The sequence below is a fragment of the Poromitra crassiceps genome (genome assembly GCF_964638095.1).
Source record: "Poromitra crassiceps genome assembly, chromosome: 6".
Lineage (NCBI taxonomy): Eukaryota > Metazoa > Chordata > Actinopteri > Beryciformes > Melamphaidae > Poromitra > Poromitra crassiceps.
In genome coordinates, this window is record NC_139627.1 from 19,574,915 (window position 1) to 19,600,900 (window position 25,986).

At 42.9% G+C, this 25,986-nt stretch overlaps 1 protein-coding gene across 2 annotated transcripts in view; it reads left to right on the forward strand.

Moving 5' to 3' along the window:
* LOC310778647 (intraflagellar transport protein 88 homolog) overlaps nt 1-25,986 on the forward strand; it is a 34,227-nt gene that overhangs the window by 506 nt on the left and 7,735 nt on the right. For both annotated transcript variants that reach the window (XR_014552784.1, XM_083639132.1), the window contains exons 3-22: nt 399-458; nt 1,791-1,844; nt 2,090-2,153; nt 2,762-2,831; nt 3,877-3,967; nt 6,927-7,031; nt 7,424-7,526; nt 8,063-8,409; nt 9,327-9,397; nt 9,534-9,620; nt 10,285-10,384; nt 11,985-12,071; nt 12,272-12,458; nt 13,156-13,264; nt 13,813-13,963; nt 15,858-15,973; nt 16,869-16,921; nt 17,278-17,343; nt 17,497-17,603; nt 20,620-20,683. Coding sequence is in view for 1 of the 2 variants with exons in the window: in XM_083639132.1 (XP_083495258.1) it covers nt 399-458; nt 1,791-1,844; nt 2,090-2,153; nt 2,762-2,831; nt 3,877-3,967; nt 6,927-7,031; nt 7,424-7,526; nt 8,063-8,409; nt 9,327-9,397; nt 9,534-9,620; nt 10,285-10,384; nt 11,985-12,071; nt 12,272-12,458; nt 13,156-13,264; nt 13,813-13,963; nt 15,858-15,973; nt 16,869-16,921; nt 17,278-17,343; nt 17,497-17,603; nt 20,620-20,683 (2,092 nt within the window). In the remaining variant the exon portion in view is untranslated. The remainder of the gene's footprint in view (nt 1-398; nt 459-1,790; nt 1,845-2,089; nt 2,154-2,761; nt 2,832-3,876; nt 3,968-6,926; nt 7,032-7,423; nt 7,527-8,062; nt 8,410-9,326; nt 9,398-9,533; nt 9,621-10,284; nt 10,385-11,984; nt 12,072-12,271; nt 12,459-13,155; nt 13,265-13,812; nt 13,964-15,857; nt 15,974-16,868; nt 16,922-17,277; nt 17,344-17,496; nt 17,604-20,619; nt 20,684-25,986) is intronic.

Genomic DNA, 25,986 nt, shown 5'->3' on the forward strand with positions numbered 1-25,986 from the left:
GTGTGTGTGTGTGTGTGTGTGTGTGTGTGTGTGTGTGTGTGTGTGTGTGTGTGTGTGTGTGTGTGTGTGTGTGTGAGTGTGAAAGAGTGTGTGCGTGCGTGCGTGTGTGTGTGTGTCTGTGAACAAGAGAGAGAGAAAGATGGGGTGAGGTGGATGTTTGTATGATATTCCCATATTCTTTGCTCATTTTGTTTGTCATTGTTGATAGATGATACCGATCATGAAACATGTTTGTTTTGTGTGTGTGTGTGTGTGTGTGAGAGTGAGAGAAAGAGAGAGAGAGAGATACAGAGAGAGAATGAGTGATATAAGGGTGTGTATGTTTGTGTGTGTATGATGTCTGTCCAGTCACGTGCTGATGTACATCATGAAACTTAGTGATGTGTTTTGTTTTCCAGATGACTGCCAAGTTCCCTGGCACTGCAGCTGGACCTCGTCCTTTAGGGACGTCCTTTGGAGTAAGTACACGACTAGTGAATACACTACCTGTAAATTATGCTTGCTTTTGCTAATGTGTAATGCAAGTTTTGCAATCTCAGTGGACATGTCAGGCATTTTTCTCTGAAACAGAGGGAGCGAGAAACTGGGGTGAACATTTCCAGCAATAACATCCTTGCAAAATGGTTGTGTCTGAAAGCTGGCTGCACGTGTTTTTGTTTTTGCGTGATATGTGCATCGTATGTGATAGTTTCAGGTAGGCAGCAGTTATGGCAGGCAGGGCAGACTACATTAGGCTGTGAAAAAGAGGGAGATTTTCTGGTGTATCGCCAAGTGCCCTTCCTCCCAGGAGCGGATCCGTCAGGTCCGTGGAAACTCTGCCAGTGATGTGATCCTTTGTTCTGTCAATTTATGCTGCCTTGTCAAAAAATGCTACCTTATCTGTAAAGGAGAGACTTGTGGGTACTCATAGAACCCATTCTCATTCAGATATGGGGGGCACTGTGGCGCAGTGGTAGTGCTGTCGCCTCTCAGCTAGAAGGTCCTGGGTTTGATTCCCGCCAGGACGCTGTGGGTGCTGAGGGTGTGTTCCTCCCATGTCTTCAGTGCCTACTGCCCAGGGGGGCTATCTCATCGAAAGGACCTTTCTGTGTGGAGTTTGCATGTTCTCCCCGTGCTCCCTAGGGTTCCTCCATATATAACCCCCAACTAAAAACATGCAGAAGATCGTCGTCTGACCAGCGGCGGTTGGAAGAAGTTGGTCCCCGGGTGCTTCACTGCAGCTGCCCACTGCTGCTGGCCTGAAACATGGAGGAGGACGAGTCAGGATGGGTCAAAACAAAAGCGGAGGACAAATTTCACGGCGCCTCCAAAGCATGTGTGTGTATGTACTGGCCGCAGTGCATGTGTGTGTATGCCACAGTGTTTGTGACCAATAAAGATGGGGTTTGTCCGTCCGGTTTAATTAATCTATCTTGAGGTGAGAGGTCAAGGGACCCCTTTGAAAATGGCTGTCAGTTTTTCCCTCGCCAAAATTTAGCATAAATTTGGAGCATTATTTAGCCCCTTTCCTGACAAGCTAGCATGACATGATTGGTACCAATCGATGCCTTAGTTCCTTGTAGTTTCATATGACACCACTTTGCACAGCCATTTGATTTTCATCACTATGACATCGGGAGATTAACGGGAGAAATTACCAATCGGGAGCACAGTGGGAGAAAATGGGGATTGTTGGCATCTTTTCACTTTTTTCCATTTTTGGTGTATTTTATTGACCATATTCTAACCTTAATCCACGAAAAGATCTCGAAATAACCTTGCATTCATCTTATAACTGTTGTGTCTTGCAGTCTAGGATCCCCATGGTCTCTTCACTGGGCAGACCCATGACTGGAGCTGTACAGGTTTGGCTCTTTATGAATTTCGTTACTGATAAATATGACCACTGACTTCAGATGAAACAATGTTTTTACACAGGGTTTATATACTATCTTTCATGAAGACGACTGGCTGACATCCCATATGTCATAAAAGGCAAATATCAGTCTGATAAGTTGTCTAACCTTAACTTTTAGCAGGGAATATGTGAATACCAGTGTAACATACATTATGTATTGTATTGTGTTGTTTCTTTTTTTGGATGTGTCAGGACGGAGCAGCCAGACCAATGACTGCAGTCAGAGCAGCAGGTTACACCTCCTCCTTGACCCGAGGTGAGAGATCCTCAGCAGAGTTAAGGAGAGTCACTACATTACATTACATTATGTCATTTAGAGTTAAGGAGAGTCACTACATTACATTACATTATGTCATTTAGAGTTAAGGAGAGTCACTACATTTACATTACATTATGTTATTTAGCAGACGCTTTCATCCAAAGCCAGTAGCACATTGTGTCAACAGTAGTGAAATCAACTGTGCAACACAGTCTGGCAGGCATAGATCAACAGAAGTTGGGCATTATAGTCATTTAGCGTCAGTACTATTAATTCCTTCTACATATGTGTTGATCAATAGCTTGTGGTTGTATTACTGCAGCCTATTTGTAAGATGTAGGGCACCTCAGCACATTGCTGTTGTAACCAACATCCTTCAAGAGAAATTGTATCATCATCATGGCACCCAGAGTACAAACTGTTATTTATCAGAGGCTCTAGTCGAGTAGAGTCTTAGTCGATTTTCCTAATCTCAAAACCCCCCAAATAAAATGGTTCTTTTCATCATGAGTATGGGACCCGGGTCATCTGAAGTAAGACACATTCTAATTCTCCAAACGATCTGATATCTGCATTATAATAAGGCATAACATGTCTCTTTCCAGGTTCAACATTTGACCCTCTGGGCCAGTCCAAAGGCCCCGCACCTCCACTGGAAGCCAAGAAGGAAGACACGTGAGTTGCCTTCTCAGTCTTAAACTAACTGCTTTCTGTATTTCACTGCTGCTTCACACATTATACCTGCTTCATCAAAGTCCCGCAGTTTCCCGCAGTGTGACTGACAATAAAATATTCTTTTAAAACTTACACACATAAAATTCTTTAGGGGGGATGTCAGCTCCTGTAGACACGGCAACCTATTTAATCAAGTGTAGAAATAATTCTTGATGTAATGATTCATGACAGAATACTGTAGATATAAAGTTATTAAATCCAAACTATTAAAATCCGACTCTACAGATGCATAAGACATGATTGATAGCAAATAAATAATTATTATATCAACGTTACTGTACTGTAAGATGGCAAGATGCAGATATGATTTTAAAGTGAAGCTACACATTAAAACAAATGTTTGACTTGTAAACTGATGATATATGAATTATCTTTGCCTTTGACTTCTTCTGCAGTGCTAATGCATCACGCTGTAAAATGTTTACTTCTCTCCACTATAAATTTAAATCAGAGCGGCTGGAGTTGTTTGATAAAAGAAATCAGTATTAGAAGATGAATTGGTAGAAACCAGCAGGTGAACCGGTAGCTGGGTACTGCCATTATGCCCCAACTCAATTATTTATCATCCTCTGAATGGAACAAAGTACAAGATAAATGAATTTATTAATTTGAGCTCCACCCATGTTATATCGGGTATTATGCTCGAACGCCCCTGTGGCCTGGTGTATGTGGGTCAGAGTAAGTGTGCGCTCAAGGTGAGAACAGCAGAACTAAATCTCCATATGCAATAAAAAAAAAAGTCACTATGCTGCTGCGACACTATAATGCAGCAAACCATGTATGGAAGACTGAGAGTGCCACAATGTTACATAAATGAATAATTGTGGTTGTATAAATAACACTTGTAAAATATATACAGAAAAAGACTGGTAAGTCTGGGAATGAATATAGAAAGATAAATTAGTGTTTATTTAATTTGAGTCTTAAAGCTAGCATCTCTGTTTTCTATAGCTTTGTTTACACTGACGTGTCTGTGGTGTTGCAGGGTTGAGGAGAAGATCAAGATCCTGGAGAAGAAAGTGAATGACCTGATAGAAGAGAGCTGCCTGGCTCACAGCATGGGGGCCTTACAGCTGGTCAGTCTGTCCTGGTGCACTGGTTAGGAAGGGCGGTGATACAACATAGTGGATATTATAGTGAAGGCTTTCCAACATGACACCAAATAAAATATAGAAAAACAATAACAAAAGACAGTGCAGAGTTGCAGTGCTGATTTGAAGCAGGCAGGGTCTGAAATTCACTTCTTGGCACACCTGCCAATGGCTGATAAACTTGGAAACCTAAGCTGGCACAAATAACTTTTACTGGCCATGTAGAAAAATGTCACCCTGCCCATTTTCGGTTCTGCTTCATGCTTCATGTATAGAATCAGCAGTGTTGTTACTTTAAAACACACTCACTCAATTACACAACGGATCAAGTTTGTAATTCATCATGAAGTGCAACAGAATTCAGAACCGTGTAGAGTAGAATAGAGTAGAGCTTTATTATCCCCAAGGTTTTTTCCTTTTTTGTGCAGCTAGCAGAGTACAACATAGAGACAGGATAACTGTAGGATCAAACATCTAACATCTAAATCAGGGATGGGCAACTTTGATGATAGAGAGGGCCACAAAAAAATGTCCTCGCTACCAGAGGGCCAGATTGTGACGGTGCACTTCCACCAGTAGCCTACTGTAACACCATCACTCCCAATTATAGCTACTAACTTGATGAAAAAGACTGGTAATCCAAGTTTATTATACCAACGTTTATATTTTTCATATTCAAATTTAGTAATTCTTCCATTCAGATGACACCAGAAACTTTGCTCTAGCTGTAAAACAGCCCGCTACATTAACCTAACCAACTTTTATTTATTTTTTGTTGCAAATTGACCCAGGGGCCACACTGAGTGAGGTCGGGGGCCGCAAGCGATCGTTGTAAAAAATCCAGGTACGACCTGAGAAGAGCGATCAAAGCTGCTAAGAGCAGTAAGAGGCAAAACAGGGACAAATTGGAGGACAATTACAGCGGCTGTGACTCTCGGCGAATGTGGAGAGGGCTGCAGGCGGTTACGGATTATAAACCCAAGTCTGACACGATCTCGGACACCTCCGCCTCTCTACCGGACGATTTGAATAACGTTTTTGCCCGCTTCGAGGCTCATAACACGGACTCAGTCACATCAGTGCGGAGCCCGTCCGATGTTGTAGACCTGCAGGTGACTCAGGATGATGTAAGTAAAGCGTTTAAAAGCGTTAAGGCTCATAAAGCTGCCGGCCCAGATGGAATTGCTTCTCATGTCCTTAAGACATGTTACAACCAGCTGTCCTGGGTCTTTACTGACATCTTTAACCTGTCCCTGTCATTGTGTGTGGTCCCATTATGTTTCAAAGAAACCATAATTGTGCCCATTGCTAAGAAAAAACCTGTCACCTGCCTTAACGATTACCGTCCCGTTGCTTTGACCTCTGTTCTCATGAAGTGCCTGGAAAAACTGGTTATATCTTAAAAAGCATTATTCCTGTTAGCATTGATCCATTACAGTTTGCTTACTGTTCAAACAGATCTGTTGATGACGCTATTGCTCTTGCTTTACACACTGCCTTGGTACATCTTGAGAAGAAAAACACTTATGTCAGACTACTGTTTATCGACTATAGCTCCGCATTCAACACTATTGTACCATCCAAATTGATGTTGAAACTCAGGGGCCTCAGTCTGGGCAGCTCCATCTGTAACTGGCTATTTGAATTTCTGACAGGCAGGCCCCAATCTGTGCGCATTTGTAATAGATGTTCATCTATAATTTTCACCAGAACCGGCGCGCCCCAAGGCTGCTGCCTTAGTCCTCTGTTGTACAGTCTGTTCACCTTCGACTGTGTCGCCAGATTTGGATTTAGATGATAACATCATCATAAAATTTGCAGATGAATAACCGATGGTGACGAGAGGGCCTATACGAGAGAAATAGAAGATCTAAACCTATGGTGCCAAAACAAAAACCTCTCTAAATACCAATAAGACCAAAGAAATCATTGTCGACTTTAGAACGTCCAAAGTCATTCACACCCCCATTTCCATCAACGGGTCATCTGTCGACATAGTCGATAGCTTCAAATTCCTGGGCACATACATCACAAACACACTCACATGGTCTCTCAACACCAAGTGCATCCTCAAGAAAGCACAGCAGCGACTGTACTTTCTGAGGCGCCTCAAGAAATTTGGCTTGAGCACTAAAGGCCTTGTGAATTTCTATCGCTGTACCATAGAAAGTGTTCTGACAGGGTGTATCACAGTGTGGTACGGCAATCTGACCGCCCAGGACTACAGACGGCTACAGAGGACTGTGAAGACAGCAGCTGAAATCATCGGCACAGAATTACCAAATCTCCATAACATCTTCACCACTCGCTGTAAGAAGAAAGCCGAGAACATCATAAAAGACACCAGCCACCCCGCCCATACCCTATTCTCACTCCTCCCTTCCAAAAAACGCTACCGGAGCATCAAATCACACACCACCCGTCTCAGTAACAGTTTTTTTCCCCAGGCAGTCAGGCTGCTGAACAGTTGATTACACGCACTGCAACGCACTGTCACTTTGTTGCGCACTATCATTGTATTGTATTGCGGATTGTATTATGTTTACACTAAGTGTACAGACATCTTTGTATCCTGTGTAGCCTACATAGTTATGTAGGTCTACACCCTTTTTCTGTCGGTCTTTGTGACCATGTCCTTGTGTGTTTAAGGCTGAGGGTGCTCAGAGCATAAAGAATTTAATTGTATTTATACACTGTATTTATACATATGACAAATAAACTTGAACTTGAACTTGATCTAAATACATCAGATACATCAGCACCACGATGTCGAACAGTTAATAACTTCACATCCGTTAACACTGCTGCTGGAGTCAAGCGCCATATTTAAAATCAATTACAGTTGGAATAAAAGAGTTTCTTGATGTGTGTGTGTGTGTGTGTGTCTCTGTGTCTCTGTCTCTGTCTCTCTTCTGTTCTTTGTGTGTGTTTGTGTGCAACCTAGGCTCTTGAGAAAGCCAAAGAGGCAGGGAGGAAGGAGAGAGCACTGGTGAGACAGAGGGAACAGTCTGGAAATGCCGACCACATCAATTTAGACCTCACTTACTCTGTAAGTAACCTGGATAAATCAGTGTCACCTCCTCTTAAAACTCACGTTCCTAGACTTGGAATGTCAAATAAAACGCTTTTCAAATAACATTGCTTAAAAGTTTAATTCCTCAGTTTTTAGTTTTTAAATAAATTTGTCTTGTTCTCATAAGTTCAAACAGCAGAATTGTGCGTCACGATCCCAAAATCACCATATCATCACATAATGATTCCACTGAAAGATGATAAAGGATAATATTGCCCAGCTCAACTTTAAATAGATTACATTACAATTTATCTAGCCTGTAACCATAGCAATGAACACACAGACTTAATGACCATGTGAGTGAATATCAGCTGAGGTTCCTGACTTCATTGCCCTGTTGAAATGCTGAATGCTTCCGTCTGGTCCAGGTTCTGTTCAACCTCGCCAACCAGTATGCCAACAATGACATGTACCCAGAGGCCCTGAACAGCTACCAGGTCATTGTGAAGAACAAGATGTTCAGTAACGCAGGTGAGCGGAGATGATGACAGGAGCATCACTCAAAACATGACCAACATCAACCAAATTGGAGGTTTTTCCATGACAAAAGCCATACTGTATGTTGGATAAAGCTGGGGGCGGTATGGTTGAAATCAATATCATGAAAATCATATGTTTTTTTGTGGTATTGCTATACATCATGATGTGGCTCAGATATGCAAAATCACATGTTAAATAGTCAAATTAATTTTCAACCCATTAAACTGAATGGTAATGTTAGTGATGTCAAACAAACCCGAGAGTTTCAAATAATATTCCTTAAAGAAAGAGGAAACTTTAGCAAAGACCATCTTTGCCTGATGAAGGTCCTATGACCGAAATGTTGTATCATCATTTGTGTGAATTATATGTCACAAAATCCCAAAATCTCCATATCACCATACAATTCCAGTGAAAGACGATATACGATATTATTGAATTATCGCCCCGCCCCATGTTGAACCATGTGGACAGTTAACATCCTGACTCTCCTGTGCTCCCTTTCCGCCTCCCTGTGCCCCCTGCAGGCCGGCTGAAAGTCAACATGGCCAACATCTTCTTCAAGCAGAAGAACTACCCCAAAGCCATCAAGTTCTACCGCATGGCGCTCGACCAGATCACCAACGCCCACAAGGAGCTCCGGATCAAGATCATGCAGAACATCGGCGTGGTCTTCGTCCGCATGGGCCAGTACTCAGACGCCATCACCTCCTTCGAGCACATCATGAGCGAGAGCCCCAACATCAAGACAGGCTTCAACCTCATCCTGTGCTACTACGCCATCGGAGACAGGGAGCGGATGAAGAAGGCCTTCCAGAAGCTCATCTGCGTCCCTCTGGGCATCGACGAGGACGACAAGTACATCCCATCCAATGTGAGTTAAGGTGGTGACACACCAAAAACACTTGAAAGGACTAGCGGCAACTAGATGCAGACCGATACGTCACCTCCTGTCTCCTGTGTCAGGGCCAAGAAGTTGCATTTAAACACACCACAAATACGACAGCTGAGGGGCAACTAGCACATACGCCTTATGCGCCTGCGTGAGACCTGATTCATGAAACATTAAATAGAAAATAGCATTTTCCTACCCTTTCACTCACTTAAATGGCTTTGTAATATCGCTACTTATAATCGAGAATATGGCTGATAAAAAGTCCCAAATGACACTGGCGTATGTCGGCCCTTGTCTGGTCTTTTGCTGAGAGGAAGAGGCGGAGGTGAAAAATAATGAGAAACCGCACTAAATGGGTGATATCATGCAGCGACAGGCTCAAGGGGCTTCCCCAAAGTCACGTCGTTGTGAAAATATCCGTGTTTTGGAATGATCAGATGAGATGAAGTTGGAAAATGAGCAAAGCGTTTTGCGTGCCCTCTCTCCTACTTCACTACCCCTGACCAGCCAATCAGAGTCATTTCTCTACCCCTGACGACCCGACGCCTATTCAACATGTTGAATCGGCCGGAAAAGCAGCGGATCAGCCTCCATCAAAGCAGAGCCAATGGTGCAGGACAGAGGACACACCGCAAATACTAGCGACAGACGCCCAGACACGGCCAACTGTCTGCTTGGTGTGTCAGGGGCTTTAGAGGATTTAAGTGTTTCATATATTCAAATATCAGCTCGGCCCTCTCTTGGCTTCACCTATTGGATAAGTAATCCTCACGTGAGCGTGCGCTTATCCAATAGGCGAAGCCAAGAGAGGGCCTTTCAACCAAGACCTATATTGAATATTCACTCTCTCCACATCCTGCATCCTAATTCTTAGTTTGTCCTGTCATCTCTTTCAGGATGACACTCACACAAACATGGTGATCGAAGCCATTAAGAACGACAGGCTGCACCAGATGGAGAGAGAGCGGTGAGAAAAATCTCTCATCAAATCACACTCTACTCAAAACACAGCCACTCTCTGTCTGTATCTTTTATTCATCCTGTTGATTGAATATTTAGTAAATGTACCATTGACTTGCTGCATTCTCTCCCTGCCTACACAGAAAAGCCCTGGCTGAGAAGTTCATCATGACCTCAGCCAAGCTCATCGCTCCTGCCATTGAGAATTCCTTCGCTGCTGGATTCGACTGGTTTGTTATGAGTCTTTTCCCCCTCCCATATCTCGACACCAGAGGCCAATACAGAGCAGAAGAGTTTAAACTCCATGACAGTCTTTGAAGAGGATTTTTACACCTCCTCCTTTAGACCAGTGGTCCTCAACGTGTGGTCCGGGGACCACCAGGGGTCCTTGAGGGGATTCCAGGGGGTCTCCACCAAATTGATTAATTTATTAAACACAACACAACAAACACAATTTAGTTACCACAATTAGAGAATATAGAAGAGAGACTATTTTGGTCATAGTTTCACTGTTATCTCTCTACCTACAACACAGACAGGCAGGGAACTATGGGGGATCATATTTCACAATGAAACAAATATTCTCAGATTTGTGTCGAGGGGCAACATCTCATCAAATGGGGGTCTATGGCTGTAATGTGGACTACATTAGGGTCCTTGATATGAAAAAGGTTGAGAATCTGCTGCTAGACTGTTATCATCTGCTGGCCGCAGTGGGCGGTGGAGTGAAAACTATACTCTCTAAATTGTTTTGTAATATAGAAAAGAGCCAACAAAGGCTGGTCGGTCCAGATGAGCCAAGCTTAGATGAAACTTACCAATCATGCATACTGTATTAGACAGTGAACAGCAGATGATGTGTATGAAGTGTGTTATGTGGTTGTTGTTGTTTAGGTGTGTGGACATGGTGAAGAGCTCTCAGTACGTGGAGCTGGCCAACGATCTAGAGATCAACAAAGCCATCACCTACCTCAGACAGAGGGACTGCAACCAGGTCAGTGTCTGTCCCACTGGTGGAGAGGGTAATACCACTTCATTTAGGAACCTCTATATGTGTCACAATTGGAATTTCAAACTGAAGTTTATCTATAAATTCTTAAAATGAGTGGTACTCCCCTTTAAACACACGCATCATATGTGAAGGATCTGGTGTTTGTTTTGCTGTGTATATTATTTTTTCCATCTTAATTTTTGCACATGTGAAATGTGTTTCTGTACAGCTGGTGCATGGCTCTGTTGTTCATATATATACAGTCAATGTCTCATCATAGACGCTGGGGTAGCTGGCTGGGGGCGTGGTCAGGGTGGGGTAAATCCCCCCGTTCTCCCCATTCAGCATAGTTAGCATTTAGCTGCTAGCCCAGCCCAGGCAGACAGGTCTATGTACCTGCTCTAGAATCCCCAATCCTGTAGTGTAGTCAGCCCATTGAGATATATGGGCGGTTTTACCCCACTCGCACGCCAGCCGTATAACATTTTGTGGGCGTTCCCACACAGACCGACTGTATCTATGGCTGCTTTGCCCAAACTGGAGCTGTTTGAGCTGTTCAGACTCTTATCTTCCCCTCTGTCTTCACTCCCTCCGTTCACTCTTCTTTTCCTTGTTTCCTCTCCATCTGCATGCCTAAGGGTTATGTCAAGGTATGTGTGCCTTCCGTGTTCATGTTGTGTAGCTTGTGTTTGTTTGTTTGTTTGTTTTGTTTTTTTGTTTTTTTTTACATGCAAAACTACTCACACCAACAACACTACTCAAGCATGCAAGTTCCAAAACAGCAGTTGCCTAGAGAGGTTGGAGAAGCAGTTGTTGGTTTGAAATCTCTGGACCAGGTAGGGATATCTGGGTGAGGGAAGGGATTGAATCACCCTCTCCCCTTCCACAACAACTAGCATTAATGTTCCACTGAGCAAAGTGTTTCACCTTCAGTTGCTCCAGCAGAAGTAGTGGAAGATAATGTTCATTGGATAAACAAACTGAGGGGGAAGGACATCAGTTCATGTCATAGACTCCCACAATCAATCAATCAATCAATCAATCAATTGTATATTTATATAGTGCCAAATCATAACAAGAGTTATCTCAAGCTGATCCTCTGACATTATGTCTGATTGATGAGTAAAGATGTGTGTGTTTGTAGCTCTCACGGCAAGAGGTGGTGGTGTAACCTAACCTGCAGCATCAGTCCAGCTATAGAGCTAGAGTTTGGAAAAGTATGGAAAAAGAATTGCAAAACTGGAAAAGCAATTTCCAGGCAAATTTAACAAAATGCATAACAAGATATTGGAAAAATAATGCTATACTATCCTAATATACATATGACTACACATTATGTGTTGCTATGAAGTGATATGGCAGAGTTATATTATATATATTATATTATATATATTATTATATTCAACTCAAATCAAGAAATCAATATCTGGAAAATGTATGGAATTTTAACATAGAAACTGTGTAGGGACCCTGATCATCACACCTCTGTAAGTATTTGATGTATCACGGAAATAGTCATACTTTTCCAGGAAGTACCTATGCTGTATCACTGTGCACTGGTTAATACACAAGAATAAAGCCACGGTTGCTTGTCTCCTACCAGGCTGTGGAGACTCTGAAAACATTTGAGAAAAAGGACAGCAGAGTGAAGAGCGCTGCAGCCACGAACCTCTCCTTTCTCTACTTCCTGGTAAGGCCCCGCCCTGCTAATTAATATTCATATATACATTCATAAACCGGAATATGAATAACTTTGTCCATGTATTGTGAAGAATAATAATGCTAAAAGAATAATAAAAAGCCAAATTTCTTTAAAGTAATTCAAAAGTAGTTTCGGGAAGTAGCAGGTGAATATGTCAAGTAGATGCTGACCCCTGTGACCCCTCACAGGAGAAGGACTACGACCAGGCGGACCGCTACGCAGACCTAGCCATGACCGCTGATCGCTACAACCCGGCCGCGCTCATCAACAAGGGCAACACTGTGTTCGTCAGGAAGGACTACGAGAAGGCTGCCGAGTTCTACAAAGAAGCTCTGAGGAACGACTCGTCCTGCACCGAGGCCCTGTACAACCTGGGTAACATTTATTCTGATATACAATACTCAATAATACAGCAGTTCCTTTAGTGCAGTGGTTCTCAAACTTTTTCATGCCAAGGACCCCTAAACTGACACAAATTAGACCACAGACCCCCATTTGATAAGATTTTGTCCCAGCCAGGGTACCCCCCATCTGATAAGATTTTTGCTTTTAGACTTTTCATTACAGAAAGTGTTTGAAATCCATGACCAAAATAGTAATATATTCTGTTATGGTTTTGCTTATGGATGGAATTATAGTGAAAATTAATGATTCCCCTTTTTGAGAACCACTGCTTTAGAGAACATAGCAGGCACAAATCATAAAAAGGAAATTTAGCTTTGAATGATGTTGCTAGCTGGTGAATGTTCTGAATTTGATCTCTTGTTTCAACATGGCCTTGTAAAAATGAACCTTGTGACAATAAATGCTGTCATATATTGTACTGTATAAGAACTTCCTTCAAATTAGAACTACCGTATATATATTTTAATGTACAGCACCTCAGTAATATCACTTGGATCACACAGCAAATGACAATGAAAAAACTTGCAAATAATACACTTCTATAGTCTGGATACCAAATGGGAAATTCCATTTTTACTATACAGCCCAGGACGTCCCGTGTAAAATGTGAATGTAGCAATGCAGGTAGAGTGGAGTACACCAGTTGATAGACCGTTCCCTCCTTCAGGTCTGACCTATAAGAAGCTGACTCGTCTGGAGGAGGCTCTGGACTGCTTCCTGAAGCTGCACGCCATTCTGAGGAACAGCGCACAAGTCATGTACCAGCTGGCCAACCTGTATCCTACTGATGAACTGTGTGTGTGTCATCACAGATGACATCACTCACTGATGACATCACAATTGCTCGAGTGACATCACTCGGAAGGCTGACTGACTCACAACCCTGAGGACAGGCGTCATCAGTGGCCAGCAGCCAGCTTGCCTGTCAATATTTTTGGCAGGCATCTAGATGATGCCATCAGTGATGAATGGAAGATTCAAAATGATCCAGAAATCCTTTTTATATGTCCATCTGCCATCTATACATATTTTATTAAGGTAATGTGAAAAATATGCATAAACAACATTATTTTAGCAAAACATAGCAATAACGTACAGAAAATAGAAAAGATTGAGCAATTCAATGCAAATGAGCTTTGACTAAATAAATAAATGATGCTTCTCAAACATCTCTTCTAAGATACTCGAACAATTGTGATCAGTGATGTCACTCGAGCAATGGCGATGTCATCAGTGATGTCAAACCAGCAACCTTCCAGTCACACACCCTGCCTTCTCTGTCCACCTGTACATGAGCCAGTGTTGGTCCTTGACTCCTGCCCAGCTACGAGCTGCTGGAGGACCCCCAGCAGGCCATGGAGTGGCTGATGCAGCTGATCAGCGTGACGCCCACCGACCCGCAGGTCCTCGCCAAGCTGGGAGAGCTGTACGACAGCGAGGGAGACAAGTCCCAGGCTTTCCAGTACTACTATGAGGTACGCAGCGTTGTGCATGAGTGCGCTAATAGAGCGCTGAGCAAGCTCATTAGTTTCATGAGCGGTGAGCTGAGCGCACCTTTTTTGCAAATCCTTGAGCGTACAGTGAGCGTCATTCACACCTGGGTTAAGATTCACTAGATTCCAAGTAACTGGGCAATTTGGAAGCAGGTCCAAAGGTTCTCGATTCCCATCCCTAAATTGTGTTCTTTTTCCAACAATGTCAGATGCAGTCAGCAGGGAGACCCTGGGTTAAGTTAAAGGAGAATTTCGTTTTTTTTTAACCTGGAGCCCTCTCCTCACATTAATTATTATCTGACGACTCACCCAGTGTTCTCCGCAGCGATTTGGACCGTCGTAGGCGTTGTTGTGATCGAAATAGTACTCCAAGCCAGTCCTTGAATGCGCTCCGTCGGGGCCACATGGCAGCGTGCTCTTCCACCATGTAAATAGGCAGTTTTCTTCACGTTTTCGACCCATATTGTCATTATATATATAAAGAAACATCAGACTGCCAATCTCCCCCGGGCTATTTCCAGCGGTATTTACAGGCATCCCATTCCCTCCTTTCGGGTCACTGGCACCAACTCTCATCAAGTCAGTCCACAGGCCAGCGGCAGGAAAGTCTCGCGGGGACTCCAGGTTAAAAAAAAACGAAATTGTCCTTTAACCCAGAAGCTAGGACCTGGGTTAACTGGCTTAACCCAGAACCTGGGTTGTTTTTTGTTTTTTTTTACATGCAAAACTACTCACACCAACAACACTACTCTTGTGAAGTGTGAGCTTGCACAACACTGGAGGTATGGCAGGATACTGACGTGGCTTTAGTTTGCATAGTGATAAAACATAGTCAAGTGACTAAAAGCACCTTTGATCAAATGTAATCATAAAAACAATGCCAACTTGCCAACAAAACTAAAACTAGCACCACGGTAACAAGCTAAGACACAACTAAATTGATTCTCCGATCCAGATTCATGTAAGGTTTGCACAGAGTATGCGTCATATCATCAAAATGACCAAATCGGATTGCCATCTCTTAGCCTTGCCCAGGCGGGCTCCAAACAGTTTCACGGGAGGCTCAGTGAATGGAAGTGAAAAATATGACATTAGTTATTACATTAGTATCAAAAGGACATCATCACATAGATAGAGTAACCTAAATGTGTATGTTTTGGTCAAAGAGATAGTTCAGAGATACAGTAGCTGTGTGGAATTTTACTGTTTTAGAGTCGGAAACAAATAAATGCCTTCAGACCAACCTTTTTTTGATCTATTTGGTGTAGTCTGTCAAACAGCAATATCAAGGCTATATTGGCTCAAATGCTGAGTGTTTATGGGATCAGTGTTTTTAGAAGGCAGGTCCGGGATCATCTTTGGAGTAAAGTGGCCAGCTAGAGGACAGGTTTTGCCACCAGCAAAACAGTGTTTTTAATTCGTGATATTATTGTTTTTGTTCTTGGATCTGGTTCTCTGAAATTGTTGCTGATTTTCATGTTTTTGTTTTGTTTTTTGTTTTAATGATTTTAGGTGTCTGGTTACGGATAAGAAATGGTATATTGATTAGAAATTGTATATTGATATGACTGACTTTTTACATGTTATGTGTTGTGCCTTCTGTCCTACAACAGCAGGGACCATGTTGGAAATAAGTGTTCTCACTTTAACATGTTATCCTTTGGAATTTCTTTTGTAAATTGTCTTCTCTATATCCATAAATAAAAATCAATCAATCAATCAATCAAACAAATCATGATCCCATAGGCATCCAGGTATTGAGCGAAAGTAAACTAAAGGGGAGGCCGGGGGTTTGTCTGAGGGGAGGCCCACAGTCTCAGACTTTGAAACGCCCTGGTCTAAAGCAGTGTGCTGTTTCTGCTGCATTTCTGTCCAGTCTTTCAGGTATTTCCCTTCCAACATCGACGTGATCGAGTGGCTCGGTGCTTATTACATCGAGACCCAGTTCTGTGAGAAGGCTGTTCAGTACTTTGAGAGAGCCACGCTCATTCAGTAAGTGACCACATAGTTTACAAGATAATGGCATATTTAGCAAGCCAAATTGAATCTAGAGCTGCGTTCACACCGACCTATTAAAGTTTTTTGCTGGCATCGAGTTTACATACAAAATCAATGCAAACGAGTGATTGAGCGTATATTCGCCCGGGAGAAAAATCGCTGGGCGTCCGAGCGACAGAGACAGAGCGATAGGGAGAAAATACGCTCATCGCCCCAGATGAAATATCCCAACTCGAGCGAGCATACGCTGGCATCAGTCGCTCGCCGCTCAACGCTGATTGGCTGCCGTGTGAGAGCGAGTCAAGGATCACACTGGCTTGGAACAAACCGCTGGTTTATTGTGTGGCAACAAACCACATTGACAGCTGATTGACAGGCTGACAGCTGACATGAAGTGAAGTCTGTAATACCGGTATGGAGCTTGCGTTAGGAGCACACTGATAGGCTTAGCTTGTAAACAACGACGGTGGCTCGTAGTGGACAAACATCATGACATTGCGTAACGTTATAGCCCCCACATGTCCGTCAATTCGTGTGCCTGTTGATGAGCGATTTAAACAGAGCGATTCCAAAGGGTTGAATCAAGCGACTGAGCGAAAAATAAATATCTCGGTGTGAACACAGCTTTAGCAACCTGTTCATGTTTATATCAAAGACACTGCCAGAAATGTGATGCTCATTTCTTATTCTGATCTTTCACGTATCTTACCTCATCTTGTTTTGGCTGTTGTGACGCAGTATTCCTGCCTCAACCATAAAGCCTCATTCTCACCTGGGACTAGTTTCTGTCTTGAACTAAGAGGAGAGGTCATCATTTCACTCCATGGTTTTGTAAATCCGTTTGTACTGACTTTTTCTTGACTTTTCTTTTTCCTGCTGTATTCCTCAGGCCAACCCAAGTGAAGTGGCAGCTAATGGTGGCAAGCTGCTATAGGAGAAGTGGTAAGACACACTGTTCTAAGTTCTCAGTGGCTTTATTACAGTATACTGTATATTAACGTGCATATTAACCCATGGAACTGTATTTGAAGTACTGTACATAATAATACTCTGAAGTAAGTACTCAAGGGTATATGATAGAAATGTAATTATTCTACTAATGGTGAATTAAATAATAGTGGAAATAAACTATTCCTCATTTTGCTGGAAACCCCCTAAATCCCTATTTGGGAGCCACTGTCTAGCTTGACTACTGAGCTATCACTCAGTAAAGAGTTGATTGAAGCTTGACTGTACTGAGTTATCACTGATTGAAGTGTCCTGAACATGGCTTTGTTACTTCTTGTTCTCCTTCACAGGAAACTACCAGAAAGCTCTGGAAACGTACAAAGACATCCACCGCAAGTTCCCAGAAAACGTAGAATGTAAGTCATCCTGTTTGATTAGAAAAACCTCAACAGGAGTCTGATGAACAGCTGATGATCCACCAAGCAATGTATAGAAGATACTAAAACTGTGTGTGTGTGTGTGTGTGTGTGCGTGTGCGTGTGCGTGTGCGTGTTTGTGTGCGTGTGCAGGCCTGCGCTTCCTGGTGAGGCTGTCTACAGACATGGGATTGAAGGAAGTCCAAGAATACGCCACCAAGCTCAAGAAGGTGGAGAAGATGAAGGAGATCAGAGAGCAGGTACGTCTCCAATGTCTGCCAGATGTTCAGTTAATTAACCCATTGAGTGCCAATGACGTCTAAAGACGTCAATTCAAATAGTAACGTAGAGTGCCAATGACGTCTAAAGACGTCAATTGCGTTTTTTGACAGTGGGACGTGGATCAAAGCCTGATGCATCTCCTGTAAAAATATGGTGGATGTTGAAGGTGTATAAGCTATTTTACGGACCCATTAGGTGGCGACAGTGCTCTCCAGATTAGAGAAAGGTGAGGAAAAACAGCAGAAGAAGCCCCGTGATGAAACGGAAACCGATGCATGCTGGAGCCAGAGCCGTATAGATTGCTCTGGCTGGAGCTAACGTTAGCTGCGAACAGCGGCCAATCCGCTCCCACAACTGAGCCCCTCTGTCTGCTGCATAGTTTCTCCACACGATTAGCCGCCAGAAAAGCAGCACCCGACACCGAAAAGCCAAACCATTCTCAGCAGTCCGGTTTGGCTTTTCGGTGTCGCGCTGGGAGCCGGCGCACAAAAACGGCGGAGCGCTCCGAAAATAAACGCTGGGTGCGTGTTAGGCTGTGTGTTAGTGTGGGGGTGAGTTTCTCCCAGCTCCAGCATGCAAGCTGTGTGTTAGTGTGGGGATGAGTTTATCCCAGCTCCATGCAGAGATTCGTCGCCTGACGCAGGTAGCAGAGATTCGAGCAGAGCCACCAGAGACACTCCCACGGAGGAGGAGTTTGCAGTTGAGGGGGGTGGGGCACGCAGGGCACCACAGAACTACACCACGTCACTACATCAGAAAATATTAGCTTCAGAGTCAGTGATGTGCTTGAAATGCTTCATTTCACAAAAGGCTCATTATCTCAGCCTCTAGTTTGAAACGTCTGTTTTTGGTGAAATCAACCTATCTTCTACTGCTGAGAACTAAAGAACGGAAAATGATATCAATAAACTTTTTTTTGCTGATGATACAAGAGAGTCTCATCATTCTTTGGGCGTGTTCGGTGTTTACATAGTAATATCACACAATATTCTGTGGGTCTTGAGAAATCACTGAAAACGCTCTGAAAGGGCTGGCACTGGGAGCATCCGTTTTCCAGAAATGGCTGGCACTCAATGAGTTAAGAATTAATAATAATAATCTTTTTGTTTTGGAATAAACAGCAGAAGAGCAGGATAGTTAGCAGGAGCAGTGATAGCCACCATGGCTGAACAGAAACTCAAACTGCATCAACAGAAAATCCAAGGTCCGCCCACACTGTTTGATTGACAGGTGGCATCTTGTTACGTATTACCATAGATATTATATTACTATAGATGGGTCACCGCAGGCTCCGCCAATTCTCACAAATGGTAACAGCAAGTCTCCTAAATGGGCGTGGTCAACCATTGACTCAGACCTGCCGAAAGTCTCCTAAGTGGGTGTGTCCGTGGAAAACCATGGGAAAAACCCCGTGACAAAGTGACAGGGAGTGAGTTGAAGTTGGGCCGTCTTGCTTGAATCCCATCGTCTTTGGTATCACCACTTTAAAGACGAACACATTGGAAGCCATAACACTTGTACTTTGCCAATTCCCGCTGCTGACTTGGTCGTTGCTCCACCCCGTCTGCCAATCTGAGGAGAGTTGTAGACTAGCACATGCTTCTTCCGATACATGTGTAGTCGCCAGCCGCTTATTTTCACCTAACAGCGAGGAGTTTCACCGGCAGGACGTACCGCGTGGGAGGATCACGCTGTTCGCCCCTGCCCCTGCCCCGCCCCGCCCCGCCCCGTCCAAACAGACTGCCCAGGGGAGACACTAGTGTAATCACAGCCAATTGTGCCTGTATAGACGCCCAACCAAGCCGGAGGTAACACAGGGGCTCCACCCTCGTTTTGGTATGCAGGGCATCTACTGCTGCACTAGATTTACACCTTTACAGCAGTAGACTAGTCTGACTCACTGGAAGCAGGCTGTGGGGATAAGCCCTGCCATTGGTGCCGACCATTTCATGCATTTCCCAACGTGTCACTCTCAAATGCCTCCGCCGCTGTGAAAAAAGAACAACGCTAACTAGCAAGCTAGCAACCTACATGCTGAAGATAGCAAGTTTTGACGAAGAGTTGGATTGCGCAATAAAGCAGGCCTGCTTGGTACTTTCGGTGGATGGTTGTAAAGATAACAGAGCCTTTTTCCCCCGCTATACCATTAGTGAGTGTAAGAGGAACCAGACTCTCTCCTGACGGAGATAGTCTGTCAAGCCAGACTACCAGTAGACCAACTTGGTCATATAGTGTTCATATACTCTATGGTCATATACATCTGAGCAATTCTAAATAAATAAATAAGCGGCTTAGTTTGCAGTATGTTACAGAGACTTCATCAGGGTTCATTAATCATCTTTTCCTCGTCCATGTCTCGGCTGCCGTCTGTGTTATTCCTGGACAACAACACGCTGATTGAAAACATACATGGTGTCCTTTTGCCACAAAATGGGTCAGTGGTCACGACGGCTTCCAGAACCTTCATGGAAAGCAGCTGTTTCACTCCTCCTCACTCCTCTGTGGACACTGCAGAAATCAGGCCGGGCTCAGAAAACAGACACGTTCCTGCGGTTTGACGCGCCGCTTGGCACCAGGTCACTGAAAACAATTGGTGTGTTTGGAAAATGAGATTATAGGTACCGCAGGTCTGATGCTGTCTGTGGGTGTTCCAGTTCAGGTGTCCTATAAACATCTGAATGGAGTGGAGCAGTAAGTGGGATGATAGCAGCCAGGGTGATAATTGTCCTCCTTTATCCTCTGATACTATATACAGTACGTTCTCAAAACAAACTCCCTCCCAGCCGTTAGATTGTCATGTAGTATAATACAGATATGATTGGGGTTGGAAGATCTGATGCTGATCATCTCATAATCTTCTCATAATCATCTCATCTTACGTGTCTGTCTGTCTCTCTGTGTGTGTCTCTCTGTGTGTGTCTCTCTGTGTGTGTCTGTCTGTGTGTGTGTCTGTGTGTGTGTGTGTGTCTATCTGGCTCTCTCTCTCTCTCTCAGAGGGTGAAGTCGGGGGGCAGTGCCAGAGGTCGTAAAGAAGGCAGAGAAGGCAGCGCCGGCAGCGGTGAGTGACACTGCACCGTAACATACATTGGTTCAGTGGCGTCGTTAGGCGTGGGGCTTTCGGGGCTGTAGCCTTGGATCTTTTATGAAAAGCCCCGGATCTCAAATATGCAAAAGAAATATATATATATCTGAACCGCCTCTAGTTATCTTTCATTCATGCTTTAAAGCCCTAAAAAGATACGGTCTAGAGGAAGTTACTCATCTACACTCCCGGAAAATTGATCACCCAGGAAATAACAAGGAAGTGTTGTATTTCTGACAGTATCTTCAGGTCATGACAGTCAGTGACAGTATCTTCAGGTCATGACAGTCAGTGGAAAACAAACTTTTCCACTTAGATATCACTCTTCCACTTCAGATCCAAAAGAAATGGGGGACAAATAGGCTTTTGTGTGCTGGCTCTGCCACTGGAAAATTGGGTGATCAGCAGCTAAAAGACATTTCAGAGACGATCCAGATAAAGCAGTTAGCGGCCAAAAAGCTTTAACGGGCCCCAGCTTCATCTCTGCTGTCAGTTACAGCAGGCAACCAGCTCCAGCTTCATCTCTGCTGTCAGTTACAGCAGGCACATGCTAATGTGTCTGTGCTCCAGCCGGCCAGGGCCTCCATTACTCCCCAGTGGCTCCATGAATTAGATTAGGAAAATCTCAGTCTTGTATGCTTTTAATGTCTCGTAATTTTCCAGTGACAGAAGCAGTGGTAGATGAAGTACCGGAAAGCCACCGCCACTTGTTGAGTAAAAGTACAGATACTGTCTCTTACCAGAAAATGACTTTGGTAGAAGTTAAAGTGACCCATTAGAATATATTACTTGAGTAAAACAGTCTTTACTGTACTGAAGTATCAAAAATGATTTTCTGATATTAAATGTACTTAAGTATTGAAAGTAAATGTACAAGTAAATGCTGTTAATTAAACAAGACACAGAGTCTAATAACGACGTGGGTTCCCAGCAATCTTTGGCTATGGTTCTAGTCAGTAGGTGATTTGTTAATTATTCTTTTTTTAATATGTTTATTGGAGTTTGTTACAAGCAAACATGTGGTTGCAGACATATATACCAATAAAGCAAAGCAGAACAGCAACCCAACAAAACAAAATGACACACACACACACACACACACACACACACACACACACACACACACACACACACACACACACACACACACACACACACACACACACACACACACACACACACACACACAAAAAGGCTCAGCATCTTACTTTCTTTAACAGGCTTACAATATAATTTTTGGGTCAATTGTCACAGTATCACACACACACACACACACACACACACACACACACACACACACACACACACACACACACACACACACACACACACACACACAGCATGAATATTTTAAATAAAAGCTCTAAATAGAATGGCAGATGCACTCAAATGGTATCCACATCTTGTTGAAGTTAGCTGTCTTGGAGTGTACTAGACAGGTCAGGAGGTCTAGCAGCATATGTTCCATTATTATCCTATTCCAGCCAGAAATTGTTGGAGCCTTATCAGAAATCCACTGAAGTAATATATTTTTTCTTGCACAGTATGTCAGGACATTAAAACGTTTTCTATGATGTACATTAATAATGTGCACACTAGAAAGACCGAGGAGAAATGGCACTGGGTCCAATTCAATACCTAATATAGTCTGAATTTCATGCAGGATAGTTTCCCAATATTTTGTCATTTGGGGCAGGACCAGAGACAATGTGTAAAGCTGCCAGCATTTGATTTGTTAATCTTTAACAAGGGGGGTGGCCCCCCCTGCTCCGACACCACCAACCAACGGCTCCGCACGGCTCAGAAGCGGAGCATTTTGCATGCCCGATTTTGTTGACTTCCTCAGATTTGTTGATTTGGTCATTTTTTCCTTGATTTGTAGTTTCTTTTTTGGATTTAGTTTATTGTTGTTCATTGTTTTACTTTGAAAATTGACCTGATGCTTTATGCCGTTCCTGTATGACTTCCTGCCTGGCTCAATCTGCTCTGTGCAGCTTGACGCGGCTGATTCCACCAGACGCACTGCAGCGAGTTTGGGAAGTGTCTCAAGCATCTAATAATAATGCTTATTTAAAAAAGAAACATGGTAGTTTTGATGGTATAAACTTTACTTTGAATTATGTAACTAGCAGATGAGCGTGATGCGGTCAGTGCAGGTTCATTTTGGAAGGTTAACAAGGGGGGTGCGTTTTGGTCATTTTGCTAACAAGGGGGATAGCAAGTTAGGGGTGAATGAAGTGTTTTTTTCACACATGGGGCTGATGACATCACTGATGACATCATCACATTCACCACTGACATCACAATTGTTGAGTGACCTCACCGATGTTATTAAAACTGACATCAACGTTGACCTCACTCACTGATGACCTCATCACTGTCTGTGACATCATTAGTGATATATGACATCACTATAGTCAGGGATCCAGTCACCCAAAATTTGAGAGGACCTGACATGGCATGCTATACTTTTTGTTTGTGTTTTATCTATTCATTTGGACATTAAGGTCCACTGAATGAGAGGTTTGCTCTGCCGGAAACCTCGCGAAAAAAAGTTGTGGCCACTTTTGTATATGAAGCCTTTATTTTTTGACCGAAAAATGTGAAAGAGTTTTTCTTCCTCAAAGTCCTCAGTGGGTTGCGTAGGCTGTCAATAAATTCATCCCAGGTACACAGAACATGTGTGTTGACAACACCAAGTTAAGAAATACACTTACAAAACCTTTCCAAATGATTTATAGCCATTTTCTATTACAAAAAAGCACTCGTTTTTTTAATTTTCTCCATTATTTTCATCTTTACTTTGTTAGTAAGCAATTATATCCTGAAATATGACATCAGCCAATGTGCCATTCTTTTCAGCAGATATTATAATCATTCCACACTAAAGATGATTAAAATCAACTCAAAATCAATGGATCTGTGGTGATTTTATTACCTTTATGCTCGAAATTCCTCGAGACATGTTTTTAGTTTTAACAAAACCCTGTACCCCAAAGACAATACTTGTAACACAAGAAATTCAAAACAACAAAATGATTTTAATCACAAAATGTACACTGGATGACAAGCCAACAAAACAATTATTGTTATACAGCTTAATTTGGATAGATTGTGACCAGTATCTAGAAAACATTAAATTAAACATTAGCTGAACAAAATTATTGAACACAACACATTAAAAAAAGAAAGAAAAAAGACTGGCAACAAGGTCTATAATTAGGGATGTCCCGATCACATTTTTTTTGCTCCCGATCCGATCCCGATCATGTGATTTTGAGTATCTGCCGATACCGATTTTTCCCGATCCGATCTTTCGGCAATGCATTAAGAAAAAAGAAAAGAAAAAACTGCAATCAAGTTGACCCTTAAGATTGTTTTTTTATTTAACAGTATCCAACTAACTATCCATTATATTCAACATGGATATGGCTTTTTTATTTAACAGTATTCATTATATCCAACATGGATTCAAAATTTAAAACAAAATAAAATAAAGCTTATCAGTGGTGCACCACAAAATAACCATGTAAACTACAACAAATGATGTGCAGAATAGTGCAATAACAATGTAAATCAGGAAATGCGTTTGTTTTGGTAAATTCTTCTGCTCTGTGCGACACTAAATAAATGAATGATGATATGTAATTTAAAACCAAAACTAAGGCCTCAGGATGAGTTTAAGACGTGAACATGGTCATGTTTGTTGAATTAAAATTTTTTTTTTTTTTTTTTTTTTTTTTACTCCCGATCTTTTCCCCCCGATTCCGATCTTCTAAAAATCACGTGATCGGCCCCGATCTCCGATCACGTGATCGGATCGGGACATCCCTATCTATAATATAACAAAATGAACTTTGCAATGAACAAAATAACTCAATCACTGTCACTGTCTTCAAGTGTGAGAAATAACTCAATCACTGTCACTGTCTTCCAAGTGTGAGAAATAACTCAATCACTGTCACTGTCTTCAAGTGTGAGTTCAACCCTTGAACATTTGTTGGGGTCCCCAGTGCAGAGACATGCGATGACACACTTGACATTGGCTCTCACACAAGAGCATCCGCGGGCACACATGCTTTTCTTGCAGTGACAGTATTTCGTGTGTTTGAATTCTGCAGGTTTTGCCTCCTTCAGCATCATGGTTGCCATCAGCTTACCACTGACAAGCTCTCTGCCAAAGTCAATGGCAACAGGGTAGGTTGGTTGAGACATGTGTGCTCGCTTGCATACAGCCAACTGATGCAGGGCTCGGCGAAGGTGTAACTGGAACGAAGGCATCTTCGGTAGGTGGAAGGCAACGCATGTCTCCTTTGATATTGCCAAAGAGATGGGCTCGCAGTGCATCCAAATTACCACTGAAGTCCCTCCTCTCATACAGTGACACCATGTACCGCCTAGCCGCTGTCACAACATCTTCTTTAACATCCAGGCTTTCCCCAGGGTTACCGTATCTGCACAGGGGCAGAAGGTCTTCCAGGTGATCAACGGCAGTTTTGTAGGCGTGCTTTTTTCCTCTTCTGTAGAGATAGCTCACTGTGTCACATCCAGTCAGTAGGTGCTGAGGAGCATGGAGGAAAGATGCACTTGAAGACAGTGACAGTGATTGAGTTATTTTGTTCATTGCAAAGTTAATTTTGTTATATTATAGACCTTGTTGCCAGTCTTTTTTCTTTCTTTTTTTAATGTGTTGTGTTGAATAATTTTGTTCAGCTAATGTTTAATTTAATGTTTTCTAGATGCTGGTCACAATCTATCCAAAGCTGTATAACAATAATTGTTTTCTTGGCTTGTCATGCAGTGTACATTTTGTGATTAAAATCATTTTGTTGTTTTGAATTTCTTGTGTTACAAGTTGTAGAAAAGGGCCCATAATGGCCCACCGTCAGGCCTGTTCTTGGGGCTGTCGATGCCCACCAGCCGGCGCGCCAACGACGTAATGATGATGACATCATCAACGATGACAATGATGTCATAGCATAGAGTTCACCTGTGAGGTCATCGGCGATGTCAGACATAACACCGATGATGTCATAGCTCCCTCGAACGTTGTGACATCACCAATGACGTGATGTCATACACCAAAACGCGACCATATAAACAAGGTATTCTGTGACGCTATGCTTGATTCCAGAGATTCCCTCTACTTCCATACTTCTTCAGGTATTCTTACTTCCCTAATAATGTCAACCATTAGCACAACCAATTGCGGACCCGAGCTGAGTCCTGGCTATCTTACAACCAGCCAGGCCCTGATGACCGACTGCCTTACACCCAGC